Source organism: Ascaphus truei, chromosome 4 (genome assembly GCF_040206685.1).
Source record: "Ascaphus truei isolate aAscTru1 chromosome 4, aAscTru1.hap1, whole genome shotgun sequence".
Classification (NCBI taxonomy): Eukaryota; Metazoa; Chordata; class Amphibia; order Anura; family Ascaphidae; genus Ascaphus; species Ascaphus truei.
Genome location: NC_134486.1, coordinates 42,603,654 through 42,629,095, shown reverse-complemented (window position 1 = coordinate 42,629,095; position 25,442 = coordinate 42,603,654). Strand labels below are relative to the sequence as shown.

General features: G+C 42.0%; 1 protein-coding gene across 3 annotated transcripts in view; it reads right to left on the bottom strand.

Moving 5' to 3' along the window:
• Positions 1-4,066: 4,066 nt before the first annotated feature.
• PTPN14 (protein tyrosine phosphatase non-receptor type 14) overlaps positions 4,067-25,442 on the bottom strand; it is a 119,128-nt gene continuing 97,752 nt past the window's right edge. For all 3 annotated transcript variants that reach the window (XM_075595627.1, XM_075595630.1, XM_075595628.1), the window contains exons 12-19: positions 25,362-25,428; positions 22,243-23,732; positions 19,938-20,075; positions 17,403-17,630; positions 16,532-16,660; positions 14,915-15,149; positions 14,661-14,824; positions 4,067-11,856 (exon numbers count right to left, since the gene is read on the bottom strand). In XM_075595627.1, the coding sequence (XP_075451742.1) occupies positions 11,728-11,856; positions 14,661-14,824; positions 14,915-15,149; positions 16,532-16,660; positions 17,403-17,630; positions 19,938-20,075; positions 22,243-23,732; positions 25,362-25,428 (2,580 nt within the window). In that variant the 3' untranslated portion in view covers positions 4,067-11,727. The remainder of the gene's footprint in view (positions 11,857-14,660; positions 14,825-14,914; positions 15,150-16,531; positions 16,661-17,402; positions 17,631-19,937; positions 20,076-22,242; positions 23,733-25,361; positions 25,429-25,442) is intronic.

Here is a 25,442-nt window from a genome sequence, read left to right as displayed (position 1 = left end):
CCTTTTAAGAAATACTTTAAAAGGGCTCAAATATGATGAATAAATATCAAATGGAACAGAATAACACTAGTCACACGGCCATGTGTTCTCTAGGAAGCAAGTCAACTTGCGAACGTGTAGTTCCCTGCCGGTGCGTGCTCGAAGTGTGTCCACTGTCAGCCACCGTACTCCTGACGAGCTCTTTGCGAGCGGTCCTGCTGTCGGACGCGTATGCAGGAGCATACCGCGAACCGTAGGACTCGGCGTGAGAACCGGAGCTGACCAGTGTTTTTCAAAGCGAGTGTATATTTGCTTATCTTTTTATAATAAAGTGTGTGCGTGTACATCTGACTTGCGTCTCTTCCTTATTGGAACCACGGGAGAGACGCTAGCCACTCACTACCACAGTGTTCGGTCCAACCTGAGGAGGGTATATACCTTGAACCCAAGACAGTGTTGATGTGAAGGAGATCCACCCGTGGCCGTCTCTCTGTCCCTGGGCCTTTTTTTCAGACGGGGAGGACACAGGGCTGAGGACCCCAGAAAGAAACCTCTATTATATGTGTACTCACATGGACGTGTGAGTAGTGTTATTCTGTTCCATTTGATATTCATTCATCATATTTTGATCCATTTTAAAGTATTTCTTAAAAGGATTTTTTAATATTTTGTATACATTGTTATTCAGTTCTTGTTGTTTTACCAGTGCTCCCCTCCTCTTTGTATAAATTGTCTTTAAGGATCAAGCTTAGATCCTACTGGGTGAGCAGCAGGATTGTGATACCCCATGAGTTGCCCCAAGTGGCATTGACCGTAGGGGACACCCGGAAGGTAGTATTGCACATTTAGTTCGTTTTTACCTCTTGATTATAATTGTATCTCTCGTGAGTTGGCGCCGTAGTTTTTTTTCTTCCAAGACTCTGGGGCCTTTGTCCTGCTGAAATGTGAATTTACTTCCCAGTTTGAAGGTAAAAAGCAAAAGCCACACTGGAGTGGTTAAACAAGAAGAGAATTAATGTTCTTTAGTGGCTCAGTCAAAGACCTGACATTAATCTAATCGAACATTTATGGAGACACTTGAAGATTGCAGTCCATTGACTATCTCCAACAAACTTATCAGAACTGGATCAATTTACCTGTGAAGAATGGGCAAAATTTGTTTTACCATCCTACTGTGCAAAGCCAGTAGAGACCTATCCAAAAATACTCATACGTAATTGCTGCAAAAGGTGCTTCTACCAAGTACGGACTTATGGGGTTTAATACTTATTCAACCAATCTATTTCATTTTGTACATTTCCTTTACTGACATTCAACCTCCTCAGCATATGTGTTCAGTTTAACCACTACAGCTTTGTAGCATTAAAAAAAAAACTGCATTATTTGTAATTCAACAAAATGTGACATTATTGGTTGGGGGGTAAATACGTCTGCAAACCACTGGATGTGGGGATTGTAGTAATGGGAGCATTTGCTACAGGTATGCATGCTTGCATCAAAGCATAAACTGAGTTTATAAGTAACACAAACAAAGAGTAGCGCTAATGAGTGTGAATGTGAATAGATAAGATTATTGTGCTAAAATCTAAATATTAAAATAAAGATTAGTGATAAGTGCAATATCAAAACAAACAATAATACTTATAAACCAAACCAATCATGTGATAAAACAGATGAATAGTCCAGTTCAGAGAACAGTCTGTATGGAGGAGGTCTGGCTTCTATTCGTGATCTCGCCTGATCACAGATACTTACAAAAGAAGAGAACCGCCAGCTCCATAGCACAATACTGTAAAATCAGGAAACTTTTTTCAAACTTGGAGTAGTCATCAGGACCTATATTCACATGGTGGGTAAAAAACACAATCTGTTGAGACAATCTGTAATTGCAGGTAGACGCCGGTATGACAGATACAGGTAGCCCAGGGTAATAGGTCAAATGCACCAGGTATTAGGGATGATATAAGGTCATGGATCAGTCTCTCACAGTCACCAAGATCTCTCAATAGAACCAATCCCAGCTGTACCGCAGCTCTGCTCCTAATAGCTGTGTAGTGCACTTAGCGGTATGCCCGTGCTGCAGAATTTCTATTACTACGTGACGCGCTGACGACAGGCGGGGTCAGCCCGGGACTGAGGTCTGAGACGCAAGCACCAGGAAATACCACACTTCCCTGCTACTTTTATCCCTCGTGTCGCCGCCATTACCTGCAGCTGGCTGATCTCAGTGCAGGCTGTTTGGACACCTCGTGGAGAGCCCGACCGAGGAAATTCTGCAGCAGGGGCATACTGCTAAGTGCACTACACAGATATTAGGAGCAGTGCTGCGGTACAGCTGGGATTGGTTCTATTGAGAGGTATTTTGGTGACTGAGAGACTGATCCATGACCTTATATCATCCCTAATACCTGGTGCATTTGACCTATTACCCTGGGCTACCTGTATCTGTCATACCAGCATCTACCTGCAATTACAGATTGTCTCAACTGATTGTGTTTTTTACCCACCATGTGAGTATAGGTCCTGATGACTACTCCATGTTTAAATAAAATGTCCTGATTTTACAGTATTATGCTATGGAGCTGGCGCTTCTCTTTTGTTTTTTGAGTTTATAAGTATTTTAGATTTTATAGGGTAAGATGTGCCTGTTGGGTTTACTTGAGCATTGTGGCAGGCTTTCCATTTTTGGTCCAAAATATGAAACAGAAGAACTCATCTTTTCTTCCTTCCTGCTCCTCCATGGTGGCAGTATACTGCTCTACACCAGTGTCCCTGTCCTGTGGAGTGCGACAGGGCTCTCTTATCTCCTATGTTGTTCGCAGTGTACATGCAGCTAATCAGCATAGCTTGGGTTATCACCGGTGTGCAGAAGATGCTCAACTCTATTTGTCCTTCGCACTGGGTACCAAGGACCCATTATCAGTCTGTCGAAGTTTATCTGAGCACCTTCAGTAGAGGAGTGCCAGTTGGTTGAGGTTGAATCCTGATGAGGTGCTCATGGTTGATGATCACCGTCGGAAAACAACAAGACTGCCGCTAAATCTGCCTTAATCCTGAGGATTCCCAATTGCTAAACTATCAGTGTGCAGAATCTTCATGTTCTTTATTGTGACGACCCTTAAACATTAGGGTTCATTCATGATCAAATCTTCATTCTTCCACCTCAGAAACAAATATAGCCAGGGTTAAACACTATCTCCCCCAGAGGATCTTACTGTGCTTGCCTTTATGTCCTCACACCTAGACTACTGCAAAGCACTCTACCTGCAGCTGGTGCAGAATGCTGCGGCCAGGTTGGTAACTAACCAAATCTGTTTTTTGCCACGACACCTGTTCTCTGCACTGTAAGATGGTGAATTTATTTCAAGATTGGCTTGTTGACATTCAAAGCACTATACAGCATGACCAGGGTCCTAGCTATCTGCAAGAGCTTCTAGTTCCCTACACTCACTTCAATCTGCAGGTGAAGGACCAACAGTTACCAGTTCAGAATCTCCTTGACTTTCTTTGGGGCCAGAGTTTTAAACCACACTGCTCTTAACTCTTTGCCTTGTACAGTTAGAGAGGCCCCCTCTCTGGAAATCTATACATAAAAAGCTCAAGACCTACCCGTTTACCCAGGCATTTAATAACGACAGTACCCTCTCATCCTGTATTGCATCTTCCCTTGTGTTTGGTCTTTTATAACCGTAATTGTTCCCTTCCCTCCACGCGCCCTTTTGTACTTTAGTGCTATGGAGTCCCAGTGGGAGAAAAGCAATATATAAATAAAATTGTTAAGACTCCACTGAAGGCTACGAAGTTATTACTACTGTGAATGATTGAGACTGCAATGGGAGGGGCTCAAGCTTCCAATGAGGAATATATTGTCAATGATGTCTTAAGGGTACTGAATCACCTACACTGTCCCATATAATATCAGTGGCAGTCATCTATGCTTGGAAGCCTGTTTATTAAGGGCTCAGTATCATGATTGGATAAAGTGACATGAAGATACGGAAAAAAAAAAATTTTTAACGACGTTTTTCAAAGGAATAATGATAACATACAAAAATCAGATTTTTATTATTAAAAAAAAAAAGCTATTGCATAATGTAAACATCACGCAGAAACAACATTTTACAACACACATTTGTTAACGGGAACCAAAAAATGTGATGGTTAACAAAGAGCAAATATATACATAAATAGCAGTGTTCAGGTAAAAGAAATAAAAAAAATATATATCTTTTCTGATCATAGGTGATGTATATATTTCACCAAGCTACTGAATATAATGAAATTGCAACGTACAATAGGTGAAAGATGTACTAATCAACGAGAAAATGTACACAAGTATTTAATTGTAAAATTAGCACAGTGCAAAAATACTGTTCAAAGTAGTCACAGTGTTATATGTATCATAGAAACTGAAAGCATAAGCTTATTTTCTGATAATATACAATATAAAAAAAACATGCATAGTTGAAACAAAAAAAGCTTGATAAAAACCACTAGACTGGGCTAGCCAACTCCAGTCCTCAAGGGCCACGAAACAGGTCTGGTTTTATGGATATCCCTGCCTGTTGGTGGCCTTTGAGGATGGGAGTTGGCCACCCCTAAACGATCTCCTACACATGGTGCTATCAGGACTGGCATTCCAAATTAGTACCCAATTAAGTCAATTGCAATTATCGGTACAATGGGTAAAATGTATATATATTTTTCATTGTTTGAAAGTTTAGCATTGCAGTCTTGACTTTCGCTGCCCTTATTTTTCCTGCCACTCTGATTATGTCTCTCCTAAATGGCCATCAAACAGGAAGTTGGGGTGTCTATACAGCGGATTACATGAACAGTGGGTTGGCACAAAGGCTGACAGTCGCACCAAATGATTTGGGAATTGATATACTGGTATGTAACAAACGTCTCGTTTCTATATATTCCATTTTTGGCTGCCATATACTAAGCCCGGTCCCGGGATTACACATTGCAATGAGAAAACCATTGACTTGTAAGATTTCCAGTAGCATCTATATCAGAAATGGGCAACTCAGTACTCAAGGGCTACCGTCAGGTCGTCAGAATATCCCTGCTTCAGCACAGGCGACTCAGTTAAAGATTGCCCCATCTGTGCTGAAGCAGGGGTATCCTGAAAACCTGACCTGTTGATGGCCCTTGATGACTGAAGTTGTCAAACCTGATCTATATACATGATGGGGGAAATGAGCCTACAAGTTAAGGAAAACCGCAACTTATAATAATATAATGCATAGGGAAGCACTTGTTTAGAAGACTGCAGTATCAATACCCCCAAAACACAGCTCATTTGTACAGTATATCTACATTAAGATATTGCTGTGTACAGAAGAAGGCGGTGTATGGAATGCATAGAAAAGAAGGGGTGTTTAATTCAGATAACACATTTATCAGACACACTGTACATAATAAATGGATTTAACTCATTTAGCAGATATAGTATCTGATTAGTAATTATACATATTGTAAGCATGTGATCCAACCCCCGTTCAATTCTCTAAGTAATATAATGATCTGAAAGGTCTGAATTTTGATCAATTGAGAGAAAGCAACACAATGGGAACCTGCTCAGGAAACGCCCTTCTGTCTACAGTACAAGATAAAATGACTGGGAACACAGGGAAACTCAGACAAACCAAAAGGAAAACCCTACTGCATACTGTTATATAGAATTCAGGATAATCTCCTAAACAAATGCGTTAAAAAAAAAATCAAACCTCTTTTGGTCATGGGTATTGCGAACCGACTCAATCAATAAAACAAACTGGCTAGTGAATGTGAATTACATTGAACATTCAGGGTACAGAATTTTAAAAAATGTAGTGCAAAAATATTTATATATCAGAATAGTAAGTATTAAACTCTGCTTTTGGACTCGAGTCACTATGCCAAAAAAATAATCAACTCCGGTCCTAGGTGCCATAACCCCTCTGTCTGCTTCAAATGGAAATCACTGTATCCACAAGTGATAGACACACAGTCTATGTAACCAGCCACCTTTGGAGAGAAACGAGGGCATTTTCATGTTGTGGTCTTTACATCAGTGTACTAAAGTGCTTCCTCCCAAAATCCCACCACGGGCAACAATTTGGAGCTTGGGAAGTGTCAGTCATTTCCCGGTGCATGCAATATAATGGGATGTATTGAATTCGGAATCACTGTTGCACATTCTCACCCGCCCTTTTATTGTGCTAAACAAATCTGCCAAGTATGACAGCATAAATGTCTGACGTTATAAATTGGTACTAGATGGTATTAACTAGCTTCTTACAGTGATATAACCATGGCAAAATAAATAATTACGCATTGTGCCAAAATACACTTTTCTATATATTGAAACATGCCCCATAATTTCCCTAAAGCAACAGACCTCAATTAAATCCCCTATCACTTTCTATTTGTAGGTCGAAGGCAGCAATTACCCCCTATCAGCAGCAAATCGTATGATCTGGGCATGTGTTATAACAAAAAAAACAAATCAACCCCCCCCCCCTGGATATTTCATAATGAATGTTCTTGATGAGGTGTACATTAATAAATATCTAAACCTACAGCTGATACCCACGTCAAAAGAAAAACGCCATTCAAGAAGTTCTCTCCCCCCTTATTTATTTATTTTAAACCAGGATGCGATCCAAGGATTCCCTGGTTTCCAAAATACACACAGGCAAAAGCAGTACGCTGCAGTGTCCCCCCCCCACCCTCCCGGGGAAACAAAATGGCACTTTAAATCTCCTACAGTATGTCATGAGGGCCAGTAAAAGGACGCAATGTAATCCGTAGCAGCTTTCTATTAGCCCGCGTGATGTGGGAGGGGATTTACAAACCAGTAAGTACCGGTGGTCCGTTACTGGTCTGCATCGCAGGAACCAGGGGACCCCTAGAGCGGAATATAACACGGTTCAGATCCGGAGATCCCCCTCCTGATTCCCACACTAGTATAAAAAAAAAAAAAGCCTGAAAAAGTGGTCTGGTACCGAGAGCTGATGCTTAAGGCCACACTTATAGTACCGGGGGCGGCGACGGTCAGGTGACGGTTGCTGGGAAATCAAATAGAGATGACTTCCAGCGATCACGACCAAGCCGTCGCGCCGCGCTTACTATAAGCGCACGCGACGGTGATAATGCATGTTTTGCCGCAACGTAGCGTCGCCGGCACTATAAGCGCAGCCTTAGGCCCCGCTGTCTGCGCTGCACGCGCGCCTGCCAGGTTCCCCGGTCTGCAGTGAGCTGACCAGGGGAAAGAACAGGGGCGTGGCCATGATGTCACCCAGCAGCTTCGCCCTCATTGGCTGAACTGCCGGGTGGGGTGGCCCAACGCTCCGTCGCTAGTACAGAGCACAATTTTCCTGATTGCAGGAAAAAATGGCCGCGCAGTGCGGCAGCCACCCCTTGCAGTGGCCCCAGCCCCATTGAGGGGCAGCTCTTGTCCCCACAGCGGGCACTGCAGAATCTTCCTAATATTTTATTTTTCAGCCTATATATAACGAAGAACATTATTTATTAGTCAATATATTTGACGAGTTTAAAAAAAAAAATACAAAAAAACAAGATAAGAAATTTAATTGAGGGCAGGGATTGTAATGAACCGCTAAATGTGGGTTTAACTTTTTGGCGAGATAGATTAAACCAGATTAACCCATATCTGCTTTAGTGTTCCCGATGTAAATTACATCTATCAAAAGCCATTTAAAATACTTATGCTCCTCAGATGTCTGTTTTCAAGCATACATATTTAACCAAAGACCCCTAATGCTGCCATCTTGCGGGTCCTATACGAGACTGGACAGTTAAGAACAGTATACAGGCATACCCCGCTTTAAGGACACTCACTTTAAGTACACTCGCGAGTAAGTACATTTCGCTCAATAGGCAAACAGCAGCTCACGCATGCGCCTGTCATCACGTCCTGAACAGCTCCCTACCTGTACCGAAGCTGTGCACAAGCGGGGAGACTATAGAGCCTGTTACACATGCGTTATTTACATCAGTTATGCACGTATATGACGATTGCAGTACAGTACATGCATCAAAAGTGGGAAAAAGGCAGTGCTTCACTTTAAGTACATTTTCACTTTACATACATGCTCCGGTCCCATTGCGTACGTTAATGCGGGGTATGCCTGTATATAATCCCCTTGGCTTGTTCACCTGTGGTAATCTTTAATATGAGCAGGACACTTCAGCAAATTACATTTTACAGGTCTAAATAAAATGAATGCTGAACTGAAGTTAAACTTCTGTTGCATAAAAAAAATGCTCTATTAGGCATGGAGAATTCTAGTAGCCGTACTGATGCTGGAAATGTATATGCTTAACTCTGACGATATCACATTCTATATAAAGAACACATACAATATAAGCAGTTCCATTGTTTCTTTTTGGTGGAATGTGGTCGTATATGTTGTGATTCCTATAGAAACGATGTGATATTCTGCATTATTACAGGATATGTTGCGTTTCCATAGGGAAATAATGACGCCTACTACATTAGTATGTAACCATAAGGCTTAGTCCATAGAGGCTGAAGCCGCGCGGAGGCGCACTGAGGCTGAGGGAAAGCAGTGCTTTCCCTGGCCTTAGAGCGCGCGCCGTCCGTGGGCGTGTCTGGGGGGCGGGCCAGTGACGTCACGGAGCTGGTTCGCCCTCATTGGGCGAATCGCTCACGTGACCGGCCTTTCGCTCCGGCGAGCTCAAAAACTAAAGATTTCTTAAGACACGTTTCCGCAGGCGTGCGGAAGCGTGCGCGAGCCCCTGCTAAAGCCGCTCTCATTGCGGCTGCATGGGCTCAGTGCCGAGCAGCAGCGCGCCTCAGCACGGGCGCTGACCATGCCCGAGGCCTAAGGTGTAATGGTTTAAAAATGAACCAAGCTCTTGGTTCTTTGCTAAACCACCTCCGAAGGGCAAATTGAGTAAGAGAGGAGGGGGAATTGAGTAAGAGAGGAGGGGGAATTGAGTAAGAGAGGAGGGGGAATTGAGTAAGAGAGGAGGGGGAATTGAGTAAGAGAGGAGGGGGAATTGAGTAAGAGAGGAAGGGGAATTGAGTAAGAGAGTAGGGGGAATTGAGTAAGAGAGGAGGGGGAATTGAGTGTGAGGGTTAGAGAGGAGGAACAGAGAGTTAGAGAGGATTGTGAACAGTGAGAGAGCTACAGAGGAGCATCGAATGGGAGAGGCTAAGGTGAGAGAAAGGGGAGGGGGAAGTGTGAGAGTTAGAGGAGGGAGAGAAAGTTAGAGAGGAGCGAGAGGGGGTGAAAGAGTAAACGAGAACAGGATAGTTAGAGAGGTGGTGTTGGAACAGTTACAGGAGGAGCGGAGAGAGTTCTAGAAGGGGGAGAGTTAGAGGAGGGGCTAAGAGAGTGACCGAGGGGGGGCCTTTAAAACGGTTTTGCAGGGGGGCCCAAAAATTGTAGTTACGCCACTGTGTGAACATCTAATTAAAATCATTGTATTACCGCTTCAAAAATCTTTATACAGTAGATCTAAACGCATCAAAACTGTGGATATACAAACACACACACTTAGCTGTTTGCATACATACATTTGAGGAATTCTTGGCTGGATTTTTTCCCCCATACAGATGCAGATCTGGGAATTATATATTATAGTACTTTTTCATAGTTTCAGGCACAATTTAAATGAAAAGGACTACACAGGGGCAGTCCACACCTTTACAGAAGTCGTATATTAAAAAGGGATCTACATAACCTAACGAAAATTTGGGTTGGATTAAAATGTAGGTAGCAAAAACCTGCAAATGACAGAGTTGTTTTTCAGTGAGAAGTGTATATTCAGTGCTAGAAAACAAAACAAAAAAAAACAATGGTACATTAAAAGGTGGACAAATAAATCTGAATTTAAAATAAGTAGATGAACTGAGTAGATAACAAGTGTGTTATATATTCACATATAGTGAGAGAGTGTGAGTGTGTCCAAGCCTCAGGTGTAGTAAAGCAATTGTAAGGCAAAAAATTGCTCCACATACATCAACGGAACTGCACCAATTTGCCTTCATATACAGACCCCGCCAAATGTTTCACTATAGATTGTTTCAATTTCTATATGTATTAGGCATGTAGAATGATAATTCCTGAACTACAGCAAGTAAATCCTAATTTAGTTTGGGATAAGAAGGTTTTAGTCTTGGTCTAAAACCCCATCACAGCTGCCCACTATGCACTGAATACAATTGTGTGCCCAGACCCAATACATAATGTCTGGCCAGCGTTCAGTAAAGCAGCGTTTCATGCAAACATAGCAATTTGAAACAGATCGCAATAGATTATCCCCTTCAAACATTTTACTCTTAATCATTAGCTAACTGCAGGTCTTGGATTCCCAAAGTCATTGGATGCATTTTGGTGCTGCTCGTTTTGGTAACAATGATTATATGCACATCTCCTATATTTAGAAAAGCACGAACTATGCAAATGGTCACAGGGAGAAAGGGAGACATTTGTGTAAAAATTATATTCCTGTACCTGACCCATTGCTTGGAATTAACATTGGTTGAACGTATGCAATTAGGAGCTGAAATCTCACATGGTCAAATGTAACCCTAATGGCCTACCGTATTTAACACATTAGCACTGTACAGTATATGCCCCTTAGCTCCTACTCACCTGGCTGTTCGTATGAACAAATGCAACCTACTTGATGGACCCTGCAAATGTGAATGTTTAGAGCAGGAGTGGAGAATGCTAGTCCACAACGGCCACCATCAGGTCAGGTTTTCAGGAGATCCCTGCTTCAGCACAGGTGGCCCAGTCGTTGACTGATTTCAGCAACCTGTGCTCAAGCAGGGATCTCCAGAAAACATGACCTGTTGGTGGCCCTTGAGGACTACAGTTGGCCGCCCCTAGTTTGGATGCTTCTAGGACTAGAAATGCTACAGTATGATGAGCCCTTTACATTTGGAGTTCTTTCTTCACTATACCAATCCACATAAGAGAATGTATAGCTTTGTTCAAAGACACATCCAAGTGCTGCAAATAACGTTCAACAGAAAAGCATTTTGGGTGAATTACCAGCTCTGAATAATGTATTATTCGTGCAGGACATATTTATTCTTAGCCAGCATATTTGGACCAAGTAGTCAAGCAAACTGTATGTTTTGACGCACCAAGTTTCAGTTAACTGTATAACATGATACTTTAATCCGAACACTAGTCAGTAAACTACCTGTATATACTCTATAACCTGTAATGTGGTGCCTACACTTTCTGCCAACATGATCTGACCTTAAAACGTAAATGCACGGTTTACATTACTTTACCTAGATAAAAGGTAATTGAAGGGAGATTGAGGATTAACTTTGTCATCCAATAAAAGACATGTTTTTTGGCACAATAACTCGGAAAAAAAAAAAAAAAAAAACGACTTTATATAAAATTATATTAATTGCCTTAATATATAAAAATCAAAAACATTTGATTAAAAATATCTTAAAACCACTTCCAACATACACATATTACATTAAAAAAAATGTGGTTCAATGTAGAAGATATTCAACTTCTTACATAAATTACTAAAACGATTTCAGGAAAAATAAATTAACTTGTACAAAAAACATTTTTCGGGTCGCCAGAGACCAGACCTCTCCGAACACGAGGTCCTGACGCAAAAAGACGGACGTTTAAAAAAAAAAAAAGAAAAAAACAGTGTCGGAGGCAGAATATGATCAGGAGTCTTCTCTGAGTATTCGTCACACGGGGGTTCCGATCTCAAAACATATCATATGAGTCTGGAGCTTTCAAGAAACTGGATGAGCACTTGATAGACAAATTTATACTGTGCAATAGTCTGAATCATGAACATCCTTTGTTCTCGGAGATGTTTCAACATTGCTGGAATTTCTACCCTCTGAAATTGCAAGAAAACAGAATGAAATTCTTTTATAGACTGGTTGCTTTTTTAAAGCAGCTGTGCTCAACTCCAGTGCAGTTATTAGTTTATTTGTAGGGTATTAATGTTGCATATTAATCCCTTTGGTGCCTGTATACATTCCCTTGTAATGCATTGGTAGCCTCAGCCATTAAAGGGGTCGAATAATAATTTGGAACAATGGGGTTTTGTAAGAAATCCTATTACATAAGCCTACGGAAAAGTGTGATATCTTCCACCCCATAAGAATTGGATCGCGTGATGCAATTTTCATGTCTCAAATTAATTAAATATTGCTAACCATTTATGAAGAAATAATGCTTAGTGAATACTGTGAACATCGACCTTTAGTGAATCTAGGCCATTGAGCACTATGGCCAAACCTGCGATCGACAAGCAATCCTAAAATTATTCTTCATTGGAGATTGATCTAATTTTTCCCTCATTCAGCTTACCGGTAGCATTCAGATTGCCGCTTCCCAGGTGCCCAACCTTACATTTATTTATCAGGGTTAAAACCACAAGGTCCATTCTCTGATTTTCAATGAATTTTAAAGGGTGGGTGGAAAAATAAATAAATCAATTATATATATATATATATATCTTAATATATAAAATCAAAGGTTGGTACTAGCTGCGGTGAATGTGATTGGTCCGTGGCCAACCCGACTGTCATTGCCCAAGAGGTACGCCCCACTGTGACACACACCGCCCACACGACTGTCATTGGGCAAAACTTACACTGACATCACTGACACACACCTACTTCACTGTCACACACTTGCACTGACAGCATACCCCCACAGAACCCCTGCAGAGTCCTTGGTAAGTTCATCTCACACTCTCACCCCTGTGTGTACACACACACACACACACAACATTTTAATATGTCCTGTTTCATTAAGATTTTCTAAAATGGCCGCAACACCAACTGACATGTGCGCTCCGCACATGCATATCTCTATGCGCTCCTCTCAAATCTCCCTTTCTCTATACGCTCATGCACAAGTGTCGCTACATTCAATGGCCACTTTCACAATATGTCCCGTTTTCTATTTATTCCCCATCCTGTGTAAAGTATATTATTAATTTTCATTAAATCATCACCGCCAGCCACGCTGTGCATTTCTTGCTTTACCTACGCACTTACCAATTATTTATGTCCCGTTTTCTATCTGCGCTCCGCAACAGCAACCAATTATTTATGTCCCGTTTTCTATCTGCGCTCCGCAACAGCATATCTCCGCACCGGCATATCTCTATACGCTCTGCTCAACTGTTAAATTATTCACTACTTCTCACCCCCTCTGCTGGGCACTCCCGTAAGGTCACACAAGATGGCAGCGTTGCCAATACTGAGGCGGTCTGTTCCCGCCCAGCTCCTGTCAGGTGCGTGTTTTCCCGCCCAAAGACCCGTCACTGTCCAGCGCTCACCCCCTGCCTCCCTCCCCCCCCCTCGGCGCGTGACGGTTGCTCCCTCTATCAGAGAGGCTACAGGATTTACCCACGCTGCGGGGTCAATCAGAATCCAGACATAGCCAGTCGGTGTGTCAATGTCACACAGAGTGGGCGGACATGCTTTGTGTGGGGTGAGGGCCACCCTCTGTCTATAATAAACACTCATGGCTACCAGCCCCCTTATAAAAAAGGCCTCACCTCCCTCCCCAGCACTCACTCACCTCACCTCCCACTGTCCCCCCCTCCTGTCTTCTGTCCCCCCCCCTCCTATCCCCCCCACTCCTGTCTTCTGTCCCCCCCCCTCCTATCCCCCCCCTCCTGTCCACTGCCCCCCCCTCCTGTCCACTGCCCCCCCTCCCTCCTGTCCACTGTCCCCCCCCCTCCTGTCCACTGTCCCTCCTTCCCTCTGGGGGCTGGGAGAGGGGGAGCACACAAATAGGGGGGAGAGGAGGGAGCAGGAAATTTAACTCACGGGCAACGCCGGGTCTCTCAGCTAGTATATATATATATATGGAACAGGATTATACATTTTCTCAGCTCTCCCCAGGGAAAGTTGCATGTTTTTCCCTGCTCTGATGCAGCCAGAGCTGTGTAAACTGCTACATTATCGTTACAGATCTCCTCTTTACACAGCCACTAGTTGGTTGTCCTGGCAACCTCCCAACCCTTATAGCCAGTGTTCGACAAACCTATACATTTGCACGCCCCGGGCGAGTGGATTTAACATCGTGGCGAGCTCCTATTGGCCTAAGCAGCACACGTGTGGTACTAGGTGGCGAGTAGATTTTTTTGTTCGGCGAGTAGATTTTTTGGTGATTTGTCGACCACTGCTTATTGCCATAAGGTTGGTTTAGCCCAGCTCCCCTGCCCCTTTCTGGTAGTTAAATTGGTCCTCAGACAGTTCCTGTCTGACAGGAAAATTGTACTTCCTTTCCTTACTAGCAGCCTAAGTGACTACACCCTTCTTCCATTCACTCCCTCTGCAAAGGCAATCCTTTTTTGACCTCCCCCCCCATAACAAGGCATCTTCATCTTAGAGAAGCACTCTCTCACTGCAGAACACCTTCCGAGCCATATGTCATTCTCCTGACAACAGATTTCTGCCAATAACATCATTAACAAGTACCTTTTATTTCTGTAACTCCCACAATAAAGTTGAAGAAAATAGACAGAGTGTGTGCTTTCAAAAGGGGACGAGTTAAGCTATCTGGACTCATTCATATCCTACATGTGACCCTGGTTCCAGAATATATATATATATTTACAAAAAATGCCAAGTTCCGGTCTGATTTCTGTGTGTGAAAATACTGGTCAATGTCCCTCACCTCATTGTGCTCCAAACACCGAATCATTAGTTCTGTCAGAACAACCACACCGGTTCTCCCAACACCAGCGCTGCAGTGAACTACAATGGGGGGATTGCAGTGGTTGCTCGTGTCCAGCATACTGTTGGCATGACGACGCACTGACTGGATCTCTTCCAAATAGGCTGTGAAACAAAAACGTACGAGAAAATGTCGGGCAACATGTAAAACAAGAGTGTTGAAGAGGAGGAAATATTATGTTCTTAAAATCTTACACAAAAATCCTTGGACTTCTTCTGGACAGCCATGGTCTGGCCAATCCGTAAACTGCAGGTGCCACACGGTCCTCTCTTGACCTGATAAAAGATGTTTGACCTTTAACCCTGTGGTCGCATAGCAACCAGAATCTGTACGGAAGTTGGTGGTCACCTTAAACTTTCCGTAAGTAGCAGAGTTGTGCCTGGATCCAAGCTTAGGCCAATAACGGTGACTCCTCGCTCTTCCTTCTTCCTGCGAAATAGAAACAGATACATGAGAAGTGGCAAAAAAAATATATATATATATATATTAAACTATCAGCGCAGGCTTCATAGTGTAAAATTTATTAAAACAAAGGGGGTAAAAAAAAAAAGAAGAAAAAAAAAAAAAGAGGAATACAAAATTATACAAACAACAACAAGAGTTCATAGAAGTGTATACATTTGATGTGCAAATTGGATATTCATTAGCAATGCCCCCAAAAGTGTGTAGTTTAGGGCAGAGGTGCTCAACTCCAGTCCTCAAGCCCCCTCAATAGGTCAGGTATTCAAGATATCCCTGCTTCAGCACAGGTCGCCCAAGCGGTCCTTGCTTCAGCACAGGTGGCTCAATCAGTCCCTGCTTCACCACAGGTGGCTCAATCAATCAGAGGCTCAGTCTTCGACAGCCTCTGATTGAGCCACCTGTGCTGAAGCTGGGATATCCTGAAAACCTGACCTTTTGGGGCGGGGCGTGAGAACTGGAGTTGGTCCCCCCCCCCCTAGTTTAGGACACCAAAGAGGTCTGTGAACAAATAAGTTGTAGCAATTGGCAAGTGTGCATGTACCTACTGTACGCACATTCCCCGCTCGATCTGAGCCTCTATACTGTGAGAAGCATTCACTGCTCCCACGGCTGTTGTCAAAAGGAACAGGGTTTCTTCTGCTTTTCCAAAATCATTAAAAAAAACAACACGTTTCCTTTTAAAACGTTTGAGTGGGGAGCAAAATGTGTGGACAGATGTCGAATCTACACTCACTGGCAACACATCATACAATAGATAAAAACACAAAATGTAGAGGAAAAATAATCAATTTGTTTAAGGAAATGGCTCTAGTCTGTGCTCCCATCGTAAAGTTGAACAGACCCCAGGTGACTGATGTTGTGCTGCGGTTTGAAAAAACACAGCGCACCGACCCCAGACGGCAGTGGAAACAATTCGCTGTTTCATTTGGCAAGAGATGAAACCTATTATAAGAAAGGACCGTTCTAGGAGAATAACAGCTACTGGAGCCGTTACAGTCGATAAGAACGCTGGAATGCGAGGGGCTGTCTGCGAACGGACTGGCAACGGGAGACCATCCGAGTTTCCACCAATAAACACAAGAAAACAACGTTTTAGGACTCACTGGAAATATATCTTTGTTATGTTTAAAAAACACACAATTCCACACTAAAAAAAAAATCAAAAAAAAAAATCACAATCTTCACCATGGAATACTAAATAGAAGTTAGGGGGATTAACCGCTTTATTGAGGAGAAACACTTGTGGGTTCATGTCCTATCGCATTTTGTTGTCTTCTTAAGACAAACACACAATAAATACAGACACATTTTTTTTTATTTAACCCCAAGTTAAATGTAAATGCACAAACCTCTTCAGCTGTAAGCATGGCGATCACATTCACACCCTGCTCCCACACCATGTGCCAAAAGTCGTGAAATGTATGAGGCAAAGGTCCTTGGGTGGCTATGTAGTGCCATTCCTTTCCACCTACTGCCACCTGTATTCCAAAGACACCGCATGGGTTAAAGGCGTGCGGCCATGTGGCTGGCCAAGCAACCTGTCATACCATTTAAACACTCTAATTGGCCGTCTTAGACTAATCTAACAGTGCTAAAAAGCAAAGATTGTCATTTTGCTTCTTTGGAAATTATTTACAAATTACATTTCTAAGGGACCAGACGGGTTTGTCAATCAAGTGTTTTCTTTACTCAGCTCATCCCTGTCCTCAAATACACAATAAAGATAAGGGGACAGGTGTAGAGGGGTTAGGGGGTTCTGGCTGCAATTGTCAAATCAGACATCAGACATCCCTCACTGGAGTTACACTTTAAGTGTTCAGAATGTAATTTATTAGATATGCTAAAAATTGTAAAAGCAAAACCGTGTGCGCAAATTCCTACTACAGTATAATACAGCTTAGCACATAAAACATGCACGTTAGAATAGACAGACGTGTTTAGTAAACCAAAATGAGAATTCTTCGCAGATAAAATGATAGCGCACATAGCTTTTGAAGCCTCACAGGTCCCGATCACGGTCACACTAATTCAAGACCTGTGCGATTTCTTTAGACTATTATATCATCTCATGTTGTGCTACCAAAAAGGTATGACAACCAGCAAAAATGCATACGTAATATACACATCTGATATCCCTTTCATTGGTCAGGTTTTGTAAAAGCTCCTTTGCTTCTCTAATAATTGCCAAATTGGACATATACCCAGTATACCCGATGTTACCTTTATATGGGAAGCATTGATGTAGCCTGTATGGTTGTCTTTGGTTGGCACAAGCTCCACTCGGTTCTCTTCGTAAGGAATAACTTCCCGAACGCGACTGCGCTCTACATTTTCGGGCAACATTGCCGTGGTGAAGACACCATCCGCCTTTCTCTTTGGAATCTGCTCGTACTCGGTAAACACCATCCCCTCCTCCAGCTTCTTTCTCAAGGTCGTACACTGCAAGGTCTGCAAAGAAAATGCATGGGCCCAGCTCGTGACTTGCCCACGGGATCACATCGCACCCTGTAATGCTCTTTCCCTGGCTGCATTCGCTCAACCAACGGCAAAAAGTCATTTTGCAGAACTGCGTAAAAACAAACTTCTGTTTGATTGCAAATGTGATCAAAACTATGTTTTACGTTTCATTACTCTAGTACGTGCAAAAAAATGACAAATATTTTCTAAGAAACAGTGCAATATACTGAAATCTTGTCTTGCGAAGGTTCATTTCATATTTATTAAACAGTTCTTTTTCATAAGATACCTTAGCGCACTAGAAGACTGACTCTGGACAGCCCAAATGTAATAAACATTGATGTTGTGTGGTTGTTATATCCCTACTCATTCTCTTCCTCGCCTCACAAGACCCTACTCTGATTTTAACATCTACCTTAACACCATTCCATCCACCCCCCTCACGTGTTGTTCTTTAGCAAGTCTTCATGGGATGGTGACATCCTTCATTTTTGTTTCCACTTAAGCAACCTTCTATATCTGTGATTCCCAACAGGAGGTTTGGGAACCCCCGGGGTTCGCTCGCCAAAAATGTAATGTTGTATCCCCTTGCGGGGTCTACGCTCTCAGTAAGGCCCCAAACTGCACCTTTGAGTTGGTGGTATATCTGTCAACTAAAGCAGCAGCTTCCAAAGTCTCTCCCCACAATGCTTTGCATCCACAGTGGCAAGGTATTGTGGGACGTGACTCCTACTGCGAGAGGTTCCAGCTATACCACCCATGCTGTCCGCACACATTGAAGTGCAGTTTGGGGCTTTGTTAAGCGCGTTTCCCTCTATGAGCACAGGACACTAGACTGCTTCGAATCGGTCAAACTATTTTGTTAGCAATCGTCCGACGAGTGGGAAATAAGATTGAATAATAAGGGGTTCGCAGAGAGGTGCACAATGTAAAAAAGGTTGGGAACCGCTGCTCTATAAGATGGTATTTAAATTATGTACGTGAGCAACACAAACGCAGGGTTACAATATATGATGAAGGGTGCAGCTCTGCGATCCAGCAACGAGGAAAGGGAATTTAAGATCCTTAATTTCTCATCTAGAAAAAAATTATTTGCAACAGGTAGGTGGGCCAAGTGGTTCCTATCTGTCATCAAATTCTCTGTTTCCCTCCAACAACATAAGAATGGAGGGGAGGGGTAAGGGAGGTGAGGCAACTTGGAGGGGGGGAGAGGAAGGTTAGGCGTGAGGGAGGAGGGGGAAGGGAGAGGGGAGGAGGGGAGGAGGGAGAGGAGGGAGAGGGGAGGAGGGAGAGGGGAGGAGGGAGAGGGGAGGAGGGGAGAACGGGGAGGGAGAGGGGGGAGGAAGGAGAAAGGAAGGGGAGAGTAGGGAAAGAGAGGTAGAAAGATACACCATTGACTTATACACCTCTGAATAGATAAACCTATATGCCACATAGATGTACCTGTGAACACCTATGATACCTGGAAAATATGGAAACAGAAATATGCAAATATATTCAAATTATTTAAATTTGCATATTTACCTGGGAAATTCGTTAACTGAAATCTGAAGTATATATTACAAAGATTCAAATTGGCATATTGCCTGGGCATCTCCACACGTGGAATATAGATTAATCCATTTGGAGGTTTACAAGTCAATGCTCCCTTCTCCCCCAACCCATAACCCATCTTCTCCCCTCCCCAGAAGTCCTATTTTAGTGTCTGGATGGAAGTATCACCAAGACCTAGATACTATCACATTATTTGAAGAGAACACTTCATTATCCTGAAATACGATGACGTTATCCCTACACTAATGAGCTGAATTACAGCCGTTATATCTGCATATGATTACCTTCATGTATACGGCGTTAACTCGGAGATAATGGCCATTCCTATTAAAACAATGCTCGAGTAGATGAGATGTCAACTTTGACTGTTCTTATTTCGTTATATCTGTTTTACACTCCTCTGGTCCCCAATCTGCATTTCATCCATTGCTACACCCCATGTCTTTTGCCCAGGCACCCCTCCTCCATGCCCACTTTCCATCCCTACCATACGTGAAAGCCCCCCCTCTGAAGATGTTCTACCTCTTGAATTTAGTGCCCGTTACCATACTGTAGATTAGGCAGCAAAGCCAATTTTGTATAAAACGGAGGTGGTCACAAACTTACAGCAACCACGTGCATCATATGCGCGAGACACCTGTAGTACCCATTACAAATCATAACTAGATGCATTCGGACCGGAAAACCCCACAGATTTACACATGCAGAATAAAATAAATAATGCTGAACGGAGACACATCTTACCCGCTCATCCATTGGCACTGTGTCATCCTGCCTGTCCTCGGGCATGGGAATTCTGGAAACAGAGAGCCCATTCAATGCTGCCAACATCAACGGCCTCTTCTGCGCCTCCAGGGCGGCCATCTCTTTCTTTTCTAAATTCTTTTGGCAAGAAAATATATGGGTTTTTCGTTTTTTCCCCCCATCTTCACAGGTTTTGCCAGCAAATATTTGAATGGTTTAAATCTTACGATCAAAAACAGGCTGATGCGGGCAATGTTGCTGATCACAATTAATAAAATAAATCCAGACCTGTATTTTCAAATATCTCCTGATCAATTTGCACAAACCTTTAGCAGATCCGCCTTCCAAAGTAGTGCTTGAATTTGTTAAATCGGATGATTCGTTTCGAACCTTATACTCCATAATAGCCCATCAATAAACGTACGATTAGAAGAAGATCAATCATCATACATTAGGCAATTTTGCCATTTGAAGTATTCCCCCTGCATTATTATATATTCTGAAAATCTTTATAGCGCCTCAATGTCAGGGCTGTCAAAAACAATAGCAAAACCAATGGGGGGGAGGTGGGGTTACGTAAATTTGGTTCTGGCCGTGCAGTCCCAGGTGGTAGGAAAAAGTTATATGCAAATGAGGCCAACACCTGCTCATCCGATTCTCCTACCTGAGAGGCGAGATTTCCGTCACTTTGCATCACATTGTGTGGAGTTGTATGCAAATCAGATGCCAAAGCGTGTGATTTTTATGCATAGATAATTCCTAATGAATACGGTGAAAACACCACATTTTTATCATGTCAAATTGCATGCCGTTTTGGGGCGATTTTGCAGTGAAAATGTCAGTGTTTAATATATAGACCCATAAAGCCTTTTCCCCTAAAGTCCTTTTATTTGTCTGTTTTGACATACTTTGTATGGCCCTGAAAACTGCCTCAAAAATTACACTCTTAATGTTCCGTTTTCCAATAACTGGACACTAAATATTTGGTAGCAAACTTAGGCTTCAGCTGATTAATGTTTCATGTACTGTACCTTGCCTATAATGTGGTGAAGTAATGAAGTAACTATGTGAGCTATAAGTCACATTTGTTTGATTTAGTTTTTATTTCAATGTACATTTTAAAGGTTTACTGGCTATGCACTTCTATAACCCCAGGCTGTGCTGAAAAGCTGTGTAATGCGGCAGGCATAAGTTTATAGGGGTCCATGTTAAAATGGACATGAAGCAAAAAAGTGACAGTGTGTGCTCATTTACATGTCATTTCCCAGAATCCCTGGCTGCAGTGGAAGCAGGGTTGCAGACCCGTCACATGTGAATGCACCCCAAGTGGCATTTTTATATTTACTGTAATTCCATGTAAATATTTATGTAAATGTTGGCTTCAGTAACTGTTACTAGTTCAAATCTCTAAGCATGCCAAACCCACCAGACAATGTACTGTTTCATGTTCTGGAGCCGTCGCCTATAATTCAGATCAAAGCACTGTAAAAGCACCCAGCCATCTCACACCTATTTCTTTATCCCTGTTTTTAATGTCATCATTGAAAAGTTGTTCAAAAGCTTTGGCATTTTAGGTTGGAGACTGCGTGCAAAATGCGCAATGACCCATATCATGGAGTACGCAATGTAGGTATTCACTCGTGCATAACAGAGATTAAATAAAACAGTAATTTCTAAGTTACAGGGAAACGAGTCATGAAATAGTTGGAAAAAAAACCACTAGGCAGACCCTGAAACTTTTTGTTGCATCACTATTTCTACAAAACTGAACATTTCGGAAGGAATTTTCAAAAATATTAATAAACGGCAAAGGCAATTTGCACAAATACAAATTATCTCCCGAAGTAGAACTGCAGTTTTAACGGTTCAGAAACATGCAATATACGTTGACAAAATGTGGGTGCTCTAAATGATTATTTATGGTTGTCGCAGGTTTTTTTGGTTTTTTTTGTATTCTGTAAATCATCAATGAAGGAAGAATATTATTTTTCTTCTAAAAATGTTTCAAAATGCCAATTTAACTCCTCAAAACCAAGCCACAAAGCAATTATTTATGTGACTTCTAATTATTGTAAAATGGAATATTTGTTGGAATAGTTGGAATATTATAGTAAGACAAATGAATGCGCCAAACTATTAAACATTTTTGTGTTGTGCTCAATATTGGCTTTTATGTGACTCATCCTTCTCAAGATATCATCTTTCAGAAAAGATAATCCTTCCGTAGATAAATTAAAAATATATATGCAATTATTCTACTACTGAACACCAAGTAACACATTTAAGTGTGCATGTCGATACTCACTCTCATCATTATTTCTCTTTCAACAATGACATCTTCAATTGAAAACATTTCAGATACAGGCCTTTCCTTCACGGGTTCTTTCTTAACCCTCTCCTTTACACTGGTAAGATCGGGTTCTGAAATGGATGGGCCAAGAGAAGACCCGTTTATTGCTGCCTGCTCTGTTCTAGAGACACCGACAGTCTGTGATGGCCTTGGACTCATGGCCTTGGCTCTGGCGATTACAGCAGAAATACGTGTTGGTTCATGCCTCAATGCTCCGTTGCTGATACTTTTCCGTGGTCCTGGATACTCCGGAGGTGGTTTATTTGGTATTCTGGCCAAAGCAGCCTGCAACTGAGCACTATAAGTTATTGTTCCATGGATGGACGAGTTATGTGGTACAGATTTGTGAGCTTCTTCTTCCTCTTCACTCTCACTACTGTGTATTAACATTGTGGCATCCGAAATTGTTTTCTTGTGATGGTACATTGGAAGTTGTTGAACTTCATGGGTCTTTTGCATGGATTCTTCTGTGTGCACCTGCTCTCGCAATGTATTCCTGCGTGGCAAGGGTGCATTCAATGTCTTCAAAGCCATAGCTTCCATTCCACGTACCATGCTAGTAATGACTTCAAAACTGTGCCGCTTGTTTACAGCTGGATGATGCTTAACCATCATTAATGGCTCACTGACCTCCTGGAGAGACTGGTGAACGACAGGAGAGCTGTCTTCTTGGAATGTCTTCACCGACTGCTGAACTTTTCGAGTGACCAAATCAGGGCTACTGCCACTGACGTATTTATGGCGATGGCTGGCCAAATCAGGCGTGCTGGTAGCAGGTCGAGGTGGTGGGTATGGAGGCGGTGGCCGAGACAAATAGTTTCTTAACATATGGGCAGTGTTATAGCTTTGACTTGTCTGCAGCGGCACATTGGCCAACTCTGGTGTACTAACAGTATGAGAAATGGCTTTAGCAGTAGCTTGATTTGAAGTCGCATTACTTGGCTTTGTTTGCTCAGGGGGGTTTAGAGGCTTGTTGCTGTAATTAGCCTGGTGTCCATATTGTGCCACATACGCATGTCTTTCCTGAATCTCAGGCTGACTGTACACCAAGTTCTCCCGATGTCTGTAAGCATGTGTATTTCCAATGTTAAGGTTTCTTAAAGATTGACTTTGACTATCCATGGGAAGAATGCCTCTATTCATCTGCCTCATTACAGTATCATAATCTGGCGTTGGTCTATAGGAAGGCACTATAATTGCACTGTGCCTGTGGCTGGGAATGTAATCTACTCTCATGATGTCACTTCCGGGGATGCTAAGATTAGATGACATTGGGGACGCTTGCATGAAGTTTTGTGAACGGTTGAGGGAGTTCATGCTGTGAGCACTGGAAACACTTCCGTTTAATACTGTGCCGTTCATGAAATTCAGGTCCAGTGGATATCGATCTAAACTAGTCTGTGATCTGTAATTAAATGCATCCTCGTTCAGATGAAAAATGCTGTCTGTAAAAAAAAAAATTGGATAGAATTAAACCACCACAAATATGTCATATTCCAGCACTTCCACTGCAGCGATAAAAGTAAAATAAGACCCGATGACGGATACATATACATACACACAGTGTGTACGTTTGTGTGTGTGTGTGTGTGTATAATATATATATATTTATTTTTTCAGTGTGTGTGGTATGTATATCTATCTATCTCTATATGTGGTGTGTATGTATAGATCTATCTATAGTGTGTGTGTATGTCTATATATCTATATGTGTATGTGTGTGCATGGGCGTGTATGGGTACCCCCCTTGATAAAGACCCCTCTCTGGAGTCGAAACGTCGCCTATATGTGCAAGTATATTTTTATACCAATATAATTCTTTTTGTGATATTGCTGTGTACTGTTGTCTCCTTGCCACTTCACCACTGGCTTTGTATGCTGTTTATCTATATGGGACTTGCACCAGCTTCTACTGTCTTTACTAGTGAAGTGCCTATATATTGAGAGAGAGACACACACACACACACACTTTGGTTTGGGAATTACTATACACTAAACCATACAATTTATTATTGGAACATGGAATAAAATAGTGACACACATTCACTAAATGGTTAAAAATTGTGTAAAAGTCCTCCAGAAAAACACTCCGGAGTGATCAAAATGGAAGGTTTACACCAGTGCCTTAATTAACCCACAGAGTAGGGTTCTTTGTGTGCCTTCCAATGTAACATCTATTCTGGTAGGAGATCTATCCACTTTTGGTGCAGATTCCAACAGCACCAGGTCTCCACCTTTGGAGAGCATTTGTGTCACATACGAGCCAACAGCCTGTGTGTCCTTTTTATATTTTTACCATTTTGATCTCTCCGGAGTGGGTTTTATGGAGGACTTTTACTCCATGTTTAACCATTTAGTGACTGTGTGTCACTATTTGATTTCATATGTTTCAATAATAAATTGTGTAGTTGTGTATAGAAATTCCTGAATCAACCCAAATATATGATCTTTATATATACACATTTTTGGAGCATGCACTTTCTTTTTCTGCTATTATAAACAGTCTCCTTATTTGATTTCTTTTGGAAAGCAGCTCTGCCACAAATCCTTCCTCCAATAGGCTAGCAATACACGTATTCCCATTGCACTGCCGTGAAGCGCTATGCACATTAATGGCGCTATATAAATAAAGATATACAGTACATACAATATATTGATTGCTTTAAGCATTTATCACGTTATAATACCACACTAAACACTTACCACATTAGTTGGAAGGTTTTTGCCGTGAGGGTAACATTTAGATCTTTATGCCCATTAAATCAATTCTTTTTATACCATCTGCGCTACCGTTTGCACTTTCTAACACTCACTGACCATATAGGTTCAGGTTTACACACGCATGCGCGCGCGCACTAATCTGCTTTAAAAAAAAACACATCTGAGATGATGCATGTTACATTTGATTTTTGCTTTACAGCATGTACACCCTCAAAAACATTTATATACTGTATAGTATGTTCAGATCTTCAACCAATGGGAATCATCAGTAAACTAGGTCACTCAGTTCTGATATTGTACTGGGCATAAACACATGTATAAATAGTAAAAAAAAAAAAAGTATATGCACCTACCTTCAGAAATGTATGTCTCACTACCCTGGACATGCCTCGGAGGAAGTATAGATGTTTGCTGCCTTGGCTACAAAAATAAGT